The sequence below is a fragment of the Mirounga angustirostris genome, unplaced genomic scaffold (assembly GCF_029215605.1).
Source record: "Mirounga angustirostris isolate CCGP_5_RB_7025 unplaced genomic scaffold, mMirAng1.0.hap1 SCAF_7, whole genome shotgun sequence".
Lineage (NCBI taxonomy): Eukaryota > Metazoa > Chordata > Mammalia > Carnivora > Phocidae > Mirounga > Mirounga angustirostris.
Genome location: NW_026991715.1, coordinates 36,424,705 through 36,441,611, shown reverse-complemented (window position 1 = coordinate 36,441,611; position 16,907 = coordinate 36,424,705). Strand labels below are relative to the sequence as shown.

General features: G+C 44.0%; 1 protein-coding gene across 26 annotated transcripts in view; it reads right to left on the bottom strand.

The window, feature by feature from the left end:
- ARHGAP26 (Rho GTPase activating protein 26) overlaps positions 1 to 14,772 on the bottom strand; it is a 431,139-nt gene extending 416,367 nt beyond the window's left edge. For 12 of the 26 annotated variants that reach the window (XR_010413038.1, XR_010413039.1, XR_010413041.1 and 9 more), the window contains exon 1: positions 14,223 to 14,770. Coding sequence is in view for 19 of the 26 variants with exons in the window: in XM_064596082.1 (XP_064452152.1) it covers positions 14,223 to 14,376 (154 nt within the window). In the remaining 7 variants the exon portion in view is untranslated. Of the gene's footprint in view, positions 1 to 14,222 lie in introns of all 26 variants that reach the window. The other 14 variants (XR_010413044.1, XR_010413045.1, XR_010413042.1 and 11 more) reach the window with 3 other exon arrangements.
- Between the last annotated feature and the right edge of the window lie 2,135 nt (positions 14,773 to 16,907).

Below are 16,907 nucleotides of genomic sequence, written 5' to 3'. Positions count from 1 at the left end.
CTAAGCGTGGTGGGAGAGGCAACGGCAAGAGAGACGTCAGATGAAACACCCTGTTCCCTCACCACTCCCCAGAAATTCCATTGCCCAGAAAAGCTTTGCTGACAGACAAGGCATGCCTTCTGGCCCAAAGTCGTTGTGATCATCAGTCACCAAAGGCAGGCGACTGCCCTCTTTTAACACCTGCCAAACTTCCTGAATGATGCACATGCTGTGCAAAGATAAAAATTCAATGGCAACCTCACTAGTAATGCAAACAAGTTCTCTGGGGCCCTACATTCAAGAGATTCCTAGTTACAGCTATGTCTCATTTTAGGGAAAGATTTTGTTGTGGCTTTTAATCCCAGAATCAACACTATGTACAGACTGGGGAGTAAGAAATGGAGAAAACTCTCAGCATTGTTTAATTACAGAGGCTACTCAGTAATAAAATAGTGAGTTTCCTTCCTACACTAAAATCATGATTTATAAATTTCACTTGACTCAGAACTTCCCAAAAACACTCCTGTGGGATATTTATCAAAATAAAAACTAGTACATATCCTTTGGCCCAGCAGCTCCATTTCTAGGATTTGTCCTACAGATCTACTCACTCACAAGTGCCCATGACAGGTACCAAGATGTTCTGGCAATAGTAAAAGGCTGGAAATCATCCAAACATCTATTATTAGGGGACTAGTTAAATGAACTATGTCATATCCATTCAATGGAGTACAATGGAATGTTAAAAATGAGTAGCTCTATATGTACCAATGTACAATAAGATCTAAAATACATTAAAACTGCGCAATATGCAAATCTATGCAAAACAGTGCATATGGCAGGCTACCGAAAAATATATAAATATGTATTTGCTGGCACGTGCATAAATTTTATCTGAAAAATTCACAAGAAACGGCAAAATGTTGCCTCCAGTACAAGAACCTGGGATCAGGAGGCAGGAGGAATTGGAGGGACACTCTCATTCCTTTTCGCCCCCTTTTGAACTATGTACCATGTAAAGGTACTACCTACTTATATAAACGTTTTTAAAAGAATATAGGTATGAATTAAAGTAAAAATGCCTTTCTAATTTTAGTTTATTTGCTCAACTAATAATCATTTTCTACACCTGACCCAAAGTGCAATAATGACACACTCCGTCAAGACTCTGTTAAGGTTTTAGTTCTATGTGCTTGACAGACAGTCTCCATGGCACAGAAACTGCCTCAGGCTAACTCAATCTGCCTGGAAATCTATCTCAAGTCTCACAGAAAGAGCCAGTTCATAGATTTCAAAGTGTTCAAATTAGCCTAGAGTAAATGTAAGAGCACATCTGATAGCAAGATCATTTGAGCTTTGAAATCTACCTGTAATGTCTTTACAAACCATGTAAAATGGGGTTTATTTTGGCTTTTCTTTTGTGGCAGCAACAGGAGTCAAAGTGCAGCTACTGGCTTGGCCCAGAGAAGCCAGCTAGTTAACAAGGATTGGTCCAGAATTCCCAAGCCCCTAAAACCTTTGTCCATCTGGCAAAGAAAATGCACACACACAGAGACCACTCTAACCTCAGGAATCTCCTTTTTCTAAATATAGTAGGCAACTGCCCAGCCTCCAAGCTCACCCTCTGAAGCATTCTGTGCCTTCCAACCAAGGTGAAATGAGCCAGATGTAAACACGCCGTGACAGCTTCTGGCCCACACTGCCAAGCTGCTTTCCTCAATATTTCCTCTATTTCTCCACTCTGGGTGTCTACAGAAATGTGTAAATCCCAGTGACTCAAATTTGTAAACATTCCTCTGGCCACTAATGCTGTTTTTCTCACCCTAGCAAATGTGAGTTCCTTCTTGGTCCCTGATATTTGAGCTTGGACTAGCCTATTAAATACAGGCAAAGCCCCATCCCAACTCCCATTTTATCCCTAAGAACCTAGAGCTCAGAAAACATACTGGACAGGTCCAAAGCTAATTAGGACACAGCCAATTAATTGTAATCTCTGTCTCTTCCAATCCCTCTCTTTCTCTCTCTCTCTCTCTCTCTCTCACACACACACACACACACACACACACGATTTTTTCCCCCATGTCATGGTTCTTGTAGAATCCATGTCTGTGCCTAATAGAAAGGCACTGCCTCAGGCTATTTTTTTCTTTTTTTTTTTTTTTTTTAAGATTTTATTTGTTTATTTGACAGAGAGAGCGAACACAAGCAGGGAGAGCAGCAGGCAGAGGGAGAGGGAGAAGCAGGCTCCCAAATGAGCAGAGAGCCCGACACGGGGCTCGATCCCAGGACCCTGGGATCATGACCTGAGCCAAAGGCGGACACTTAACCGACTGAGCCACCCAGGCACCCCATGGGCCTGTTCTGTTAAGGATGCTCCCAATTTAAGCAAAAGGTGAAGCTTCAGAAACATAATCTAACACACTCAAGAGAGCACAAGACAAACATAAACTGGCCACATGGATGGATGCAAAGGACCTAAACAATAGATGTCAAAGAGACTGTAAAACTTGGAGGTTGGCAACAATTCCATATCAAGGAAACTTCCAGGAATATTTAAGAATCCTGGGAAGCTGTTCTCCCATGGAAATACTAGAACCTACACACAAAGGTAGGTGTGCAAATCATCCCCGCAGCACTTTCTCTAATAGTGAAAAACTGAGACAATCCAAATGTCTTTCAAGAGGAGAGTAGGTAAATAAGCTATGGTATATCCACACAGCAGAACTCTCTGCAGTCATTAAAAAGAATGTACTATGGGGCGCCTGGCTGGCTCAGTTGGTAGAGCATGTGACTCTTGATCTCAGGGTTGTGAGTTCAAGCCCCATGTTGGGTGTAGAGCCTACTTTAACAAAAGGAAGGAAGGAAGGAAGGAAGGAAGGAAGGAAGGAAGGAAGGAAGGAAGGAAGGAGAAAAGAATGTACTATGTACAGGTACTGACATGGAAGAGCTCTAAGTCACAGTATTAATCAGAAAACCAAGACAGAGAATAATTCATATAGTATAATCCCATTTATGAAGAAAAAACCAAATATGCACAGAAAAAAAAACAAGAAAAAAGTTGGCAGTTGGTTAAGTCAGGAAAGTGGGTTCTTTACTCTGTATATTTCCATACTCTTCGATGCTCTTAAGAGAATGTATTCATGAACAAACTGTACTTTTTTACATCTTTACACTATAAGCTCAGGTCATTCATTCATTCATATTGTTAATTTCCCCCCCAAACCTCATCATCCCCAAGTCCTCTTCATTTCAGAAAATAGCACCATCATTCACATAACTGCTCTAGCCAAAACATTTGAATCATTCTTGACTTCACTCTTTTCTCTCAGAGCCTAAATCCTATTAAACAGCAAATCCTGTGGGCTCTACTTCAAAATACCACCATCTCCAGTGCCGTCACCCGAGCCCAAGCTGTCACTACCTCTTACCTCCCATCACAACAGCTCCTAACTGGCCTCCTTACCTCCATTCTTGCCCCCCTGTATCTATCCACAGCAACCCAAGGATCTTTCAAAAACACAAAAGCAAGATCACATCACAACCTCCCATGGCTTCCATCACACTCAGAATGAAACACCAAGTCCTTTCCGGGACTCAGACCTTGGCCTGGTTCCTGGACTCACTCCCTGTTCATTTGCGATCACTGTTCTCCAGCCACACTGGCCTCCCTGCTGGTCTTCAATACCCCATGCACTCTCCCACCGTATTATGACTTCTGCCACCCTGAAAGCCATGACGCTCGGGCTTGGAGGACATGGTAAGAGCAGAGCAAGGCTCCATATTTGTTAAATGAAAGTCTTCCTTTGACTGCAAAAAAGACTATCGTTTGAAACACACTGGCTTATCATTTTAAAAATCAAAACTAAGGTCAGTCAGAAATTTCAATCTAGCAAAGCCACGCTGTTATTAGCTTCATACTGGAATCCCTTCCTTGGCTAGCTTTTTAAAATGCAATGGCCTTGGGGCGCCTGGGTGGCTCAGTCGGTTAAGCGACTGCCTTCGGCTCAGGTCATGATCCTGGAGTCCCGGTGATCGAGTCCCGCATCGGGCTCCCTGCTCGGCAGGGAGTCTGCTTCTCCCTCTGACCCTCCCCCCTCTCATGCTCTCTGTCTCTCATTCTCTCTGTCTCAAATAAATAAATAAAATCTTTAAAAAAAAAAAAAAAACAGGAAATCAATAAAACTGAAAGTTGGCTCTTTGTAATGATTGATACAATTAAAAATTCTTATGGGGGGGGCGCCTGGGTGGCTCAGTCGGTTGAGCGACTGCCTTCGGCTCAGGTCATGATCCTGGAGTCCCGGGATCGAGTCCCGGTGATCGAGTCCCGGGATCGAGTCCCGCGTCGGGCTCCCTGCTCGGCAGGGAGTCTGCTTCTCCCTCTGACCCTCCCCCTTCTCATGTGCTCTCTCTCTCTCATTCTCTCTCTCAAATAAATAAATAAAATCTTTAAAATAAAAAAAAAAAAGAGCATTTTTACCACATTGAAACAGGACTAAAGGGGCGCCTGGGTGGCTCAGTCGTTAAGCGTCTGCCTTCAGCTCAGGTCATGATCCTGGAGTCCCTGGATCGAGTCCCGCATCGGGCTCCCTGCTCGGCAGGGAGTCTGCTTCTCCCTCTGACCCTCCCCCCTCTCATGTACTCCCTTTCTCTCATTCTCTCAAATAAAAATAAATAAAATCTTTAAAAAAAAATAAAATAAAATAAAAAAATGCAATGGCCTTGACAAGATAACAAAGTCACCTTCATTAGTTCCTTTCCCCAACAGCTCAGTGGTGATTACTGTTCCTCCCTGGCCCACTCTCATTTCATCAATTCATGAGGCTTATGATCATTAGCTTAGTATGTGATCATTAACATCAGCATGACCAGAATTAGGAAGTCCAGCCTGGGGCCTCTGCCCAGAGGGATGCTGCCAGCCTTACAAAAGCAGAAACCTGAAATTCAGCCTCCTAAGAACCACCATCCTAAACCCTGGCATTCTATAACTGAGCAGTCAAATGCACCTGAGGTTAAAGCAAACAGAAGCAAAAAAATCCCCAAAAGAGGACAAATGGAGAAAATATACTGAGTGTTCTTCACTTAATCATCAAAAGCTTTACGGGATGAAGTAAAGGGAAAAATCCAAGACATAGAACACTGCCCAACAACAAAATCTAAATAGACATTACAGCAAAGAAAATGCACCAGTGGTCAATAAGCACTTGAAAATATGCTCACCATCATTATCAACAGGGAAATGAAAATTTAAACCAGGATTAACCACTTCACACCCACTAGGATGGCTGCAATAAAAAAGACAGACAATAACAAGTATTGGTGATAATGTAGAGAAATTGGAACACTTGTACAAAGCTGATGGGAATTTAAAAGGATATTCCTGCTGTGGAAAACATTTTGGCAGGTTTTTAAAAAATTAAACCTAAGTTTACCATACAACCTAGCAATTCTACTCCTATATAAGAAATGAAATAAGAAAAAATGAAAACCTATGTCCACACTAAGACATGTACACAAATCTTCATTATAGCATTATTTATAAGAGCCAAAAATGAGAACCCAAATGTCCATCAAATGGTGAATAGATAAAGAAAGTACAATTTAAAAATGGAATACTCTTCAACAATAAAAAGAAACAAAGCATTGACACATGCTACAACATGGATTAATCTAAAAACACTCTACTAACTGAAAGAAGCCAGATGCACAAGACCACATATAGTATGATTCCATTCAGCCTAAATTTTCATAGAAGAAAAATCTATAGAGACAGGAAAAAGTAGATTAGGGGTTGTCTGAGGCTGAGGTAAGAATAAAAAGTGCCTTTTTGGGGTAACAGAGATGTTCTAAAACTGGAATGGGGTGATGGTTGCATAATTCTGTAAACTAACTACAAATGAATGGATTGTACACTTAAAACTGGTGAATTTTCGAATTCAATAAAGCTTTTAAAACAAAAAACAACTCCCCCAAAACAGGCTGACCTACAACAAATGGCTATTTTAAAAGGAATAACCATAGGGGCATCTGGGTGGCATAGTTGGTTAAGCATCTGACTCTTGGTTTCTGCTCAGGCCATGATCTCAGGGTCATGAGATTGAGCCCCTATCGGGCTCTGCACTCAACGTGGAGTCAGGTTGAGATTCTCTCTCCCTCTCCCTGACCCTCCTGCTTGTGCTTGCTCACTCTCTCTCTAAAATAAATAAATATTTAAAGAAAGGAATAACCATGAGAGGCACTCACGATAAATTGATAGGTCAATTCCAACTTTTAGTGATCATTCTCTGTGGGGGAAAAAATGAAGAGCAGAAAAAAACCTTTTTATAATTTTAAAGGAGAAAGAATAGTCTTTCTTAATGATAGTTGATGGTAATCAAAGCCCAACAAATAAGATATTCAACCATAAAAAGGAATGAAATTCTTGCACATGCTACAACATGGATGAACCTTGAAGACATTATGCTAAGTGAAATAAACCAGATACAAAAGGACAAATACTGTATCACTCCACTAATATGAAGTACTCAGAGTAGTCAAATTCATAGAAAAAGAAAGTAAAACAGAGGTTACCAGGTACTGGAGGACGGGGAGAATAAGGGTTATTGTTTAATGGGTATAGTGTTTCAGTTTGGGATAATGAAAAAGTTCTGGAAAGCTAGAGCACTGTTGGTTACACAACATTGTGAATGTACTGAACGCCAAGGAAGTATATACCTACAGAAGGCTAAAGCGGTAAATTCTGTGTTATGTGTACTTCACCACAAAAAAAAACCTCAACAATAAATAAACTCAAACAACCCAACTAAAAAATGGGCAAAAAATCTGAACAGACACCTCACCAAAGATGATACACAGCTGGCAAATAATACATACGAAAAGATGCTCCACATTGTATTAGGGAACCACAAATTTAAAAAACAATGAGACAGCGAGCGCTATATGCCTGTTATTATGGCTAAATCCAAAACACTGACAACACTAAATTCTAGTGAGGACTTAGAGCAACAGGAACTCATTCTTTGCTCCTGGGAAGGCAAAATGGTACAACACTTTGAAAGACAGTTTATCAGTTTTGTTTTGTTTTTTTTAAGATTTTATTTATTTATTTGAGAGACAGCATGCACGCGTGAGACAGCGAGGGAGAACATGAGCAGAGGGGAGGGGCAGAGCGAGAGGGAGAAGCGGATTTACCGAGGAGCAGGGAGCCCGATGCAGGACTCGATCCCATGACCCTGAGATCATGACCCAAGCTGAAGGCAGATGCTTAAATGACTGAGCCACCCAGACGCCCCAGTTCAGCAGTTTCTTACAAAACTGGACATACTCTTACTATATGATCCAGCAGTTGTGCTCCTTGGTATTTACTCAAGTGAGTTGAAAACCTATGTCCACACATAAACCTACAGACAAATGTTTGTATCCTAACATTTATTCACAACAGCCCAAATTTGGAAACAACCAAGATGCCCTTCAATAAATAAATGGGTACATTCATATGGTACATCGAGACAAGGGAATATTTGTCAGTGATAAAAAGAAATGGGCAATCAAGCCACAAAAAGACATGAAGGAATCTTAAGTGCATATTGCTAAATGAAAGAAGCCAATCTGAAAAGGTTAAACACTCTATGATACCAAGCACAATATATGACATTTTGGAAAAGGCAAAACGAGGGAAATAGTAAAAAGAGCAGTGGTTGCCAAGAATAGAGGCACAGGAATGAGTAAGTGAACAGAGGGGATTTTTAGGGCAGTGCAACTATTCTGTATGATGCTGCAATGGCCAATTCATGTTATTAAACATTTATCAAAACCCACAGAATATATAACACAAAGAGTGAACCCTAATGTAAACTGTGGACTTTAGTTAATAACACTATACCACTACTGTAACAAACGCACCACACTAATGCAAGACGTCAGTAACAGGGGAAATAGAGGGGCGCCTGGGTGGCTCAGCTGGTTAAGCGTCTGCCTTGTGCTCGGGTCATGATTTCAGGGTCCTGGGATGGAGCCCTGCTTCAGGCTCCCTGCAGGGAAGCCTGCTTCTCCCTCTCCCCTGCTCCTGCTCCTGCTCTCTCTCTCTCTCAAATAAATAAATAAAATCTTTAAAAATAATAATAATAACGGGGAAATAGAGAAGAATAGGTGTGTAGGGCTATATGGGAACTCACCATACTTTCCACTCAATTGTTCTGTAAACCTAAAACTGTCCTAAAAATATAGTCTATTAATTGTAAGAGGGACCTTAAACCTTTGTCAGTAGGTTGAGAACTATAGATTAGATGCAATTTATTCAACCCAATAGAGAACAGAATGGATTAAAGTGGAAGAACCTTTTTTTAAAGTCAATGTTATATAAAAACTACAAAATCATGTTTGGATATAATTTACTGTTTATATTTATATGAGTAATATTCCAAATGTCAATATTACAAATTACCACCATTTACAAATAATTAGGAAATGTCTTTCCCCCCGCCCCCTTTTATTTGCAAGGTGCTAAAGCAAAGCAAAGGAACTGGGAAAACCTTTTTGCTACCTAACTCCATACCCATTTGTCCTATTAGGATTTTGTAAGTAATATAATTACTCCTAAACAAAGCAGGTTGGCAATGAATGTCCTTTGGGAGGCCATTCAAATGAAGGGCTCATCTCACTAATGCAAAAAGCCTATGCCAAATCCTCAAGAACCATAAAAGTGTGACATGATTTCAAGCCTGCAACTCTTACAAAAAAATAATAAATTCAAAAAAGAAAAAATAATAATAAAGCATGCAACTCTTGATGTTGGGGGTTTTTTTACTTGTTTTAATGAGCAAAGAGTATAAACCATCTATCTTACGAAATCAGACCAGGGAATAGGTTTCTGGCCTTCCTCTTTGAGGCTTTATTACCCAGCTAAAAGAGAATCACTTCCAGTTATAAAATACATAAATCATGGGATGTAATGTACAGCATATTGACTATAGTTAATAATAATGTAGCATATGTTTGAAAGTTGCTGAGAGTGGATCTTAAAAGTTCTCATCATTAAGAAAAAAAAATTGTAACTGTATGGGGACAGATGTTAACTAGATGTATTGTGGTGATCATTCACAACATATACAAATACAGAATCATGTTGTACCCCTGAAACTAATACAAAGTTATATGTCAATGATACCTTAATTTAAAATTTTTTAATTAAAAAAATAAATTAATGCTATAAAATACATTTTAAAAATTATTTTAAAAAAAAGATTCACTGATAATCACTCAGTGCTTCCCCAAAGGGAAACTCTATTATTATATAAAGCCAAGAGATAGCCAGACACCCTCATTTGCCATTCTAGTCTATAATGGTTCTTTAATCCTATGATGGAAAGAAACAATACTTCAAAGCACAATATAAAATACTAGCTATTCTTTGCCTACCCAGGTCTCAGAGTCTGAAAAACCACTGGGACAACATTTTCACTTAATCTAGCACCTGCTGCGTGCTTCTGCTAGATTCTAGGGTCTAGATCTATGAAGAATTTGCATCTTCAGTACCAGTATGGTTACTGAAGGCAAAGAAGAGTCATGTTCAAGAGAAGGCCGTACAGTCTATTGTCAGGTTCAAAACCTGGTTACACAACTTCCTAGCTATGTGACCTTAGATAAGTTACCCAACTCTAAAATACAGAAAAATAGAGTATTCATCTCACAGGACGGTGGTAAGGACTAATGAGAAAATGTGGACACTTGGCAAAGGGATAGGCACTTGGTAAGTGCTCAATAAACAAAACCACATCTCCAAAAATCTCATGAATACTACAGGCTCAACTACAGACATATAAACACATTCACTTCATTTTGTGTGTCACCCAGCAGGATAAGATCCCAAATTAAGGTTTTATGGAATATAATATACCCTGCCCAAGTTGACTGAAAGTTCATAAAGGGAAGGGGCTAGATTCTTAGTTTTATCTGGGTCTCCTCTGTATCCATCACAGTACCATGAACCAGAACTAATCCACTCCCCACTCATGGGTCTGAAACACAAAGGCATACCTGGGTTTCTCCCAGCCCTGGGACACGGTTTCATCTTTGGGATTTCACCCCTAGTTAAGCCCCCTGAAGAAGAGCAGCTTATGGATTCAAAGTTCTCCTACCTGAAATTCCAATGAAAAATTCTGTTCTTAAAGTTGGTCACCACCACCTAGGAGGAAAACTATTAAAACTGCACCTGTGATGTTCGGAATAGGCAAATCTATAAAGACTGAAAATACATTAGTGGTTGACAAGGGCTAGGGACATGGGTTGGGGGGAGCTGGGAGAAAATGGGGAATGACTACCAATGAGAATCAGATTTCTTTTGGGGTGATGGAAATACTCTGAGATTGACTGTGGGGATTACTGCACAATTCTATGAATGTACTAAAAACCTCTGAACTGGATTCTGTAAGTGGGTGAACTATATCTTAATAGAGTTGATATTTTTAAATTTTTAAATTTTGCCTCACCTTCGACTATCAGAATAAGGCTATTCATTCTATCTCAGAAAGCAGAAGCCAAATTTACAGCAACAAGTCCATAAGCCAACTCTCAAGATGGAAAAAAAAATTCCTGAAACCCCATGCCACTCCTCAAAACCAACAGCCTAATTCACTTTCATTTCTATGAAACCACATTTGGTTTGCCACTGGGTCCATGAAACCAGCCCTGAAGTCCAAAGCATTCTCTGAGCTTTTCCTGCAAGGCAAGAGTGAGAGGCAGCCAGCCCAGCCACTGAGGGGGTATATTAATCTATCAAGAAGGTTAAAAATTTAAGTTACCAAGATGTTATTAGGAACAGAAAGTATATTGGGAGACTTATTCTTTTTTTTTTTTTTTTTAACTTGTGGAACTTTTTTGGCATAGCCACATTATCCAAACAGGATTATCAGGATTCTTCCCACCAGTGGTCAATACATACACAATTGTGTAAGTTATGAAGAAGGCATAAGCCTAACTCCCTGCACCCAAACCAAAATATATACCTCTGCTCTTACTAACTTTTGTTCTGAGTCTTGACAACCCTGAATGCTGGAAGATGATTATAACTACCAACACATGAGCAGTGCTATGCACCAGGGTCCAAACTAAGTGCTTTCTTTACAAGCACTGATTCATTTAGTCCTCAAACTAGAAGGTCAGGGTGGCTACTACCATTTTGCATAGAAGGGGCTCAGGCTCAGTGATTTGTCCAGAGTCAACCATTAAGTGATGGGGTTAAGATTCGAACCCAGGAAATGCTAAACCTTAATTCTACAAATCTGAACTTCATCTCCAGCTTCTATCATCTCTACAGAAAAACAGAAAGTCTTGAACATACAAAATCCTCCCGACTGAAACACTGATTCATCAGGGCACGGAACAAATCCTGAGCATATGAGCACCCACAGAAAAGACCTGGGCAAATCAGGACAGAAAAAAACTGACATAGAGTCCCCAAGGTAGGTCACAAATATTTTATTGTTTATCTTCTATGTATCCAAACCAGAGGTTTGGACTCCAGGGAAAAACTTGAAGGGTGTTATTTGTTTATCAAATTCTCAAGGGGATTCAAGAGACAACTGACCTAAACAACAGTTTTGCTTCAGGGTTAAGTGCACAGGCTTTGGAATCAGACAACTTGGGTTCAAGTACACTTAACTGCTTTGTCACTTTGAGCAGGTTATTGACCTCTCTGATCTTCAGTTTCTTCATGCATAAAATAAAAGTAGTAATAACAATGATCTAGCTGAACTTTGCAATCCCAAGAGGCTAGTTTTATTGCCTCAGATTAACACATGAAGGAAACCTAAACCCAAATGTCTGTGAATGCTAATTATAAAATAAAACCATAAAATTTTATAGCTGGGAAAGACTGTAAAACATCTAATCTGGGGTTATTTATATAATTATGTATTTATTTTGTGTAATTAGTTTTACATTTTCAGTAGTGAGAAAGATGAAGAGAAGAAAACTAATACACAATACTAAGATAGTAATACATACTGCAGCAAGCACCTAATGATAATGGAATGCCTGAAATCTGGGAAAGAGTGATGAACTCCACCCTTTCCACTGAAGAGGTCACACATGACCTATTTAAGTAATAGTAGCAAGGAGTATAGTTAATACATACAAACGAATATACAGAGATTAAAACATTTAGGTCCTTACTAGTCTTTCCCCCAAGTTACAGGCTGCTCCATTCCATTAGATAACTTAAATAACTCTTAAACCCTATCACTGCATCATTTCCTCCTACGCAAGGAATTTCTACCCCTGCCAAAAAAAGAGTAGCAGGCAAATAAATTTCCAGTCACACTAATGCACCCTACTCATACTCACGACAGACATACAAATGCAGTTCCAAATTCTAGTAGGCTTGGTCCAGGGGGTCCACTCTGGGTAAGCAGGATGGGAAAGGATTAAGAGTTCTGTATTAGCAGGAACTCTAACTCTGGCTCAGACCATGTAGGGGTTCAAAACTAGGCCCCACTGCTGGAGCTGTGTGACTCTGGACTAGTGACTCCACCAAGCCTGTGTTCTCATTTGTAAAATGAATAACATGAGATAATTCACTGGCAAGGAGTCAGTCCCTGTAGCCACAGGGGCAACAGACTAGTCACCGCTACACTGTCAGGGCCCAAAGCAGTACCTAGCACCCCGCAGCCGCTCCTACGTTTGCTTGAATAAAGCAGAAGCCCAATTAAACCCAGGCTGAGAGTCGATCAAAATTCGTGGGCCCAGTCTATGAGGGAGCCCCTATCTTACCCCAAACCAGGGGTGGAGTGTTACCTGAACCAAGGATGGTCACGGAGAAAGGAAGAATAGGCTTCAGGTCATCAGAGACCCTGCCTCTGAGGAACCTCATCACACCACAGTTTTATGTGTATTTCACCCCCCAAAAGACTGGCAATTGCTGTCCTGGGGTTCCATTATCTCCCTTTTCATTTTTAGAAGCAACAGGATCACAAAATGACATCTCAGGCACTTGACTTCTGGAAGTCTCCTTTCAAGAGGCCTGGGAACAATGTTCACAGGTAGGACCCCACTCAGCCAGTGCAACCTGTCTTAGCTGAAAGGTATCACCTATTAAGAAATCCATCACACAGACAAGAAAAGGTAAGTCAAAGACATTTCCACTATCTTCCTTCATGTCATTCCTGATTCTCAAAACTAAAAGATGGACCAAACTATTTTTAAATGGGCAGACTGAAAAGGCATCAAAAACAACCTCACAATCCAAGGAGCTCATCCCTAGAACACTCTTGTTTGGCCAGGAGAAACTCTCTGGATCTGCAAAAGTCAAGAGAAAATCATACACTGAATGCAAACCTCATCACCCCCCACCCCCGGCCCCACCAAAAGGAAATAAGTAAAAACGGTTTTACAAAAGGCTCAAGAATCTTAAAGGATGAGCTTAAACTTCTGCTTTCTGAGTGAGGCCGGAGGACATTCCCTCAAAACCTTTGAGTTTTCAAGGATAATGGGAGAGGTAAAAAGGAGAGCGAGGGAGAGAGTCAGGATATGTTCGTTCTATTTTTACCCTCGCCCACAGTTTAGAGTAAAGGAACACGCTGATGCTGTGCTCCCACCGCTGTCACCTTCTGCTAAACACAAGAATCAGAACCTGCACACGTACGCGGCCCTGGGTTACCGGCGGCCACTACCGCCCAGAACCGCGAGCTAACCAACCATTCCACCCAGCCCTTCCCTGGCAGCGCCCGTGCCTTTCGGAGAACCCGGCGGCCCGGGCGGACTGGCGGACAGAGAGCGAAGCCATCACGAGCCGCGTTTTGCTGAGGGGAGGCAGCGCCCCCTTGGCAGGGCACGTTCCGCTTCCCCGCCTGGGTACCCAGGGGTGAGCGAGTGTTCCCCCAGGGGAGCTGGAGCGGTGGACGCGGTGGCGTTTCCCAACGGGGTGCGGCGCGCCAGGCACTGGCGTCTCGCTGCCGGGACACCTGTGTGCCGCGCACACCCGGCCGCCGTGCCCCAGAGCACCGCTCGCCCTCGGCCACCTCCCGCCGGCCCAGAACGCCAACGGCCGAGCGGCCGGTCCCCCTCCTCGCCGACTGCTGCTGGCTCGCCCATCCCACGGACCCTTCTCGCCCCGCTGTAAGCATCCACAGCCGTCCCTCATGGCCCCAGGGCGGAACGGCAGCCGCCGGCGCGCGGACGCCCAGGGCCGAGAGCCGCCCGACGGCCCTGCCGCCTCAGGGCCCCGTCCCCGCGGGGCTCCGGACACTCACTCCTGAGCGCGCTGATGAGGGACTTCCCGTCCTTGATGAGCTCCTTGATGAATTTGTTGGTCTTGTCCAGCTCCGCTTCGTGCGACTTGAGCGTCTCTCGGAAGTGCGGGCTGTCGAGGCAGCAGTCGCTGAACTCGAGCGCGGGGAGCCCCATAGTGCCCGCGTCGCCCAGCCGGGGGACGCGCCTCCCCCAGCGCCCGGGAGGCCCGCAGCCCCGAGCACGCACGCGGCGGGACCCCGGCCGGGACCCCCGACGCCCGCCGGCTCCACAGGTGTGGCGCCGGCTCGCCCTCCGCGCGGTGTCCGCCGGCGCGCACGACTCCTGACCCGAGCGGGGACCCGGCCGAGGCGCGGCTGCTCCGGCGGCGCGCCACGGAGCGGCTGGCGGGCAGGGAGCGCAGCGACAGACCCGCAGCGGTGCCGGGAAGCGAGAGACCAGGCGAGCGAGTGCGGCCGCCGCCTCCCCGCCTCCTTCGCCTGTTCGCTCTCCAGCAGCCTCGAGCGCCCTCTCACAGCAGCCTCAGCCGCCCTGCCGGCGTCCGGGCCGCTCGAACCTGCTAGCGATGACCTAATCCCAGCCGGACCAATCAGCACGTCCGCCTCAGCCCGACCCCCCCTGCCGCCCGGGGACACCCGGCCCTTCCGTGGCCTTCACCCAATCAGCTGGGCGTAGAGGCGGGGCCTGGGGCAGGGGGCGGGCCCACGCCACCGCCTAGGTCCGCAACACAAGCTCCGCCCTCTCCCGCCCGCGCGGTGTTGCAGACCCGGTGCAGAAGGGGTGATCGCTGTGGTGCATGGGCCCTTGCCACTCGCGATTTTGCTGACCTGTTGCGGCCAGGATCCGAACCCGAGGTAGTGCTTCTGCAGGTCTGCGGAACGGAGGACCCTAAATATGCCTAGTCTGAAAAAACTGGGAATTGGGGCTGCAGTTCCGTTCAGCCCGCCCTGCACGCCTGGGCAATCGAGCTTTCACTCAAAATGCAGCCCCCTACCCCGGGAGAACCTCGAGCGCAACGAACCACCATGTCAACCCTAAACACACGCTCCTTATTCCAGTCAAGCAGAAAATATTTGCATCTTTGAATTACCAGCTCTTCTTGCCTGCAGTTTTTCTCGCCCCCCACAGTCCGTCCCCCTCATGGCCACTCCTGCTCAAAATCCGCCCACGGCTGCCCCCAGCAGAAAGATCTAACACCCTTACGAGAATTTCAGCCGCCTGTTGTTTTCCTGCTGGGCATGTAGCACAATTTTACATAATTACGTCCTCTCTGTCGTCCTTAGATACACTGTGCCTTCACGAGGGCACGGACCGCTGCAGTTTTGTGAGCTGCTGCATTCCCAACACCTACACCAGTGGCTTGCATTCAATAACAGATAGTGAGAGCTTACCATGTGCTACGTGTAATACTCGTGCTCAGGTGATTGACAAATATTTGTGGAATAAATGAATAAATCTTTCCCCACCTCCCACCGCCAGTGCGCTGCCTTGTTGTCCCTCTGTTCCACCACTGGAATCAATCCAGGCAGCTCACTTACTGCACTTGTCAGGCTGGACCCCACAGTGTCTAGTGCTGAATTGTGAACTCCTGGAGGATAGGGACTGTCCCTGCAAAAATTTGTGTATGTCCAGGAACTAGCAGCCCTCCTTCAGTTAAGGTTTTTTTGTTTGTTCTGTTTGTTTTTTAAAATAGGTCTGCTATGTGCAGGCGCTAAACTAGATGGTACAGATACTAAGATGAATAACACAGAATGAACTTAACTGCTGCTGGTCGGTGGGAGAGACAGGAGAAAAGCAAAAGCACTGCATGATGAGACAGGAGAAGGCCTCGGGGCTTGGAACATGGGGAAAAGTCTGCCAACTCAGGAGCCAGAGAAGGCATCTATGTTGAGAAATAAATTGATCGGTTTATTGAATGCATAAATGAATGAATGAGTGTGATCTGTTTGGTGTTGTATCTACAAATTTAGACTTGAGAGCAGGCCCAAACAGCTATGGGATAGATAATTAAAACCCTGAAAATAGTTGCTCCTCACTTGCCAAGGATGAGAAAGATCTGCTTAATGCTGTATTTTGAGCATTTAAAAGGTAGGTGTTCTGGTTCTCTATGGATACATAACAAATCACACTGAAACTTAATAGTCTAAAACAACAATCTTTTGATTTTCTCTCATGATCTCTGGGGACCAGGAATCTGGGGAGAGCTTAGACTCCAGCTTAGAGTCTCTCCTCTGTTCCCAGTCAGATGGTGACAGGCGCTGGAGCAGGGGTGGTTAGCTGAGCTGCTCCCTCTCCTTGGGTGGGCCCAGGGCTTCTCCATGTGCTCTGTGTGTGCCCAACTTTGGGCTTCCTCACTGCATGGCAGTCTCAGGACTCCAGTGTGAATGTCCCATCTCACAAGGGGAAAGCTGCACCACCGTTTATGGCCTAGCCTTAGAAGTCACAAATTTCTACCACTGTCATTAGCTACAAGCAAGTCACAATCCCTCACAGATTCAAAGGAAAGGGAATGAGACTATGCCTCTAGGTGGGGAAGTGACAGGAATGGGAGATATTGTTACAGCCATGTTTGAAAAAAATAATCTGCCACAGTGGGCCTGGCACATGATATTCAATAAATGTTAAATGAATGAAACAAAATGGGGGCCACAATGATTTATCTTCTCCTGTTGTGGAATATTGGGCAA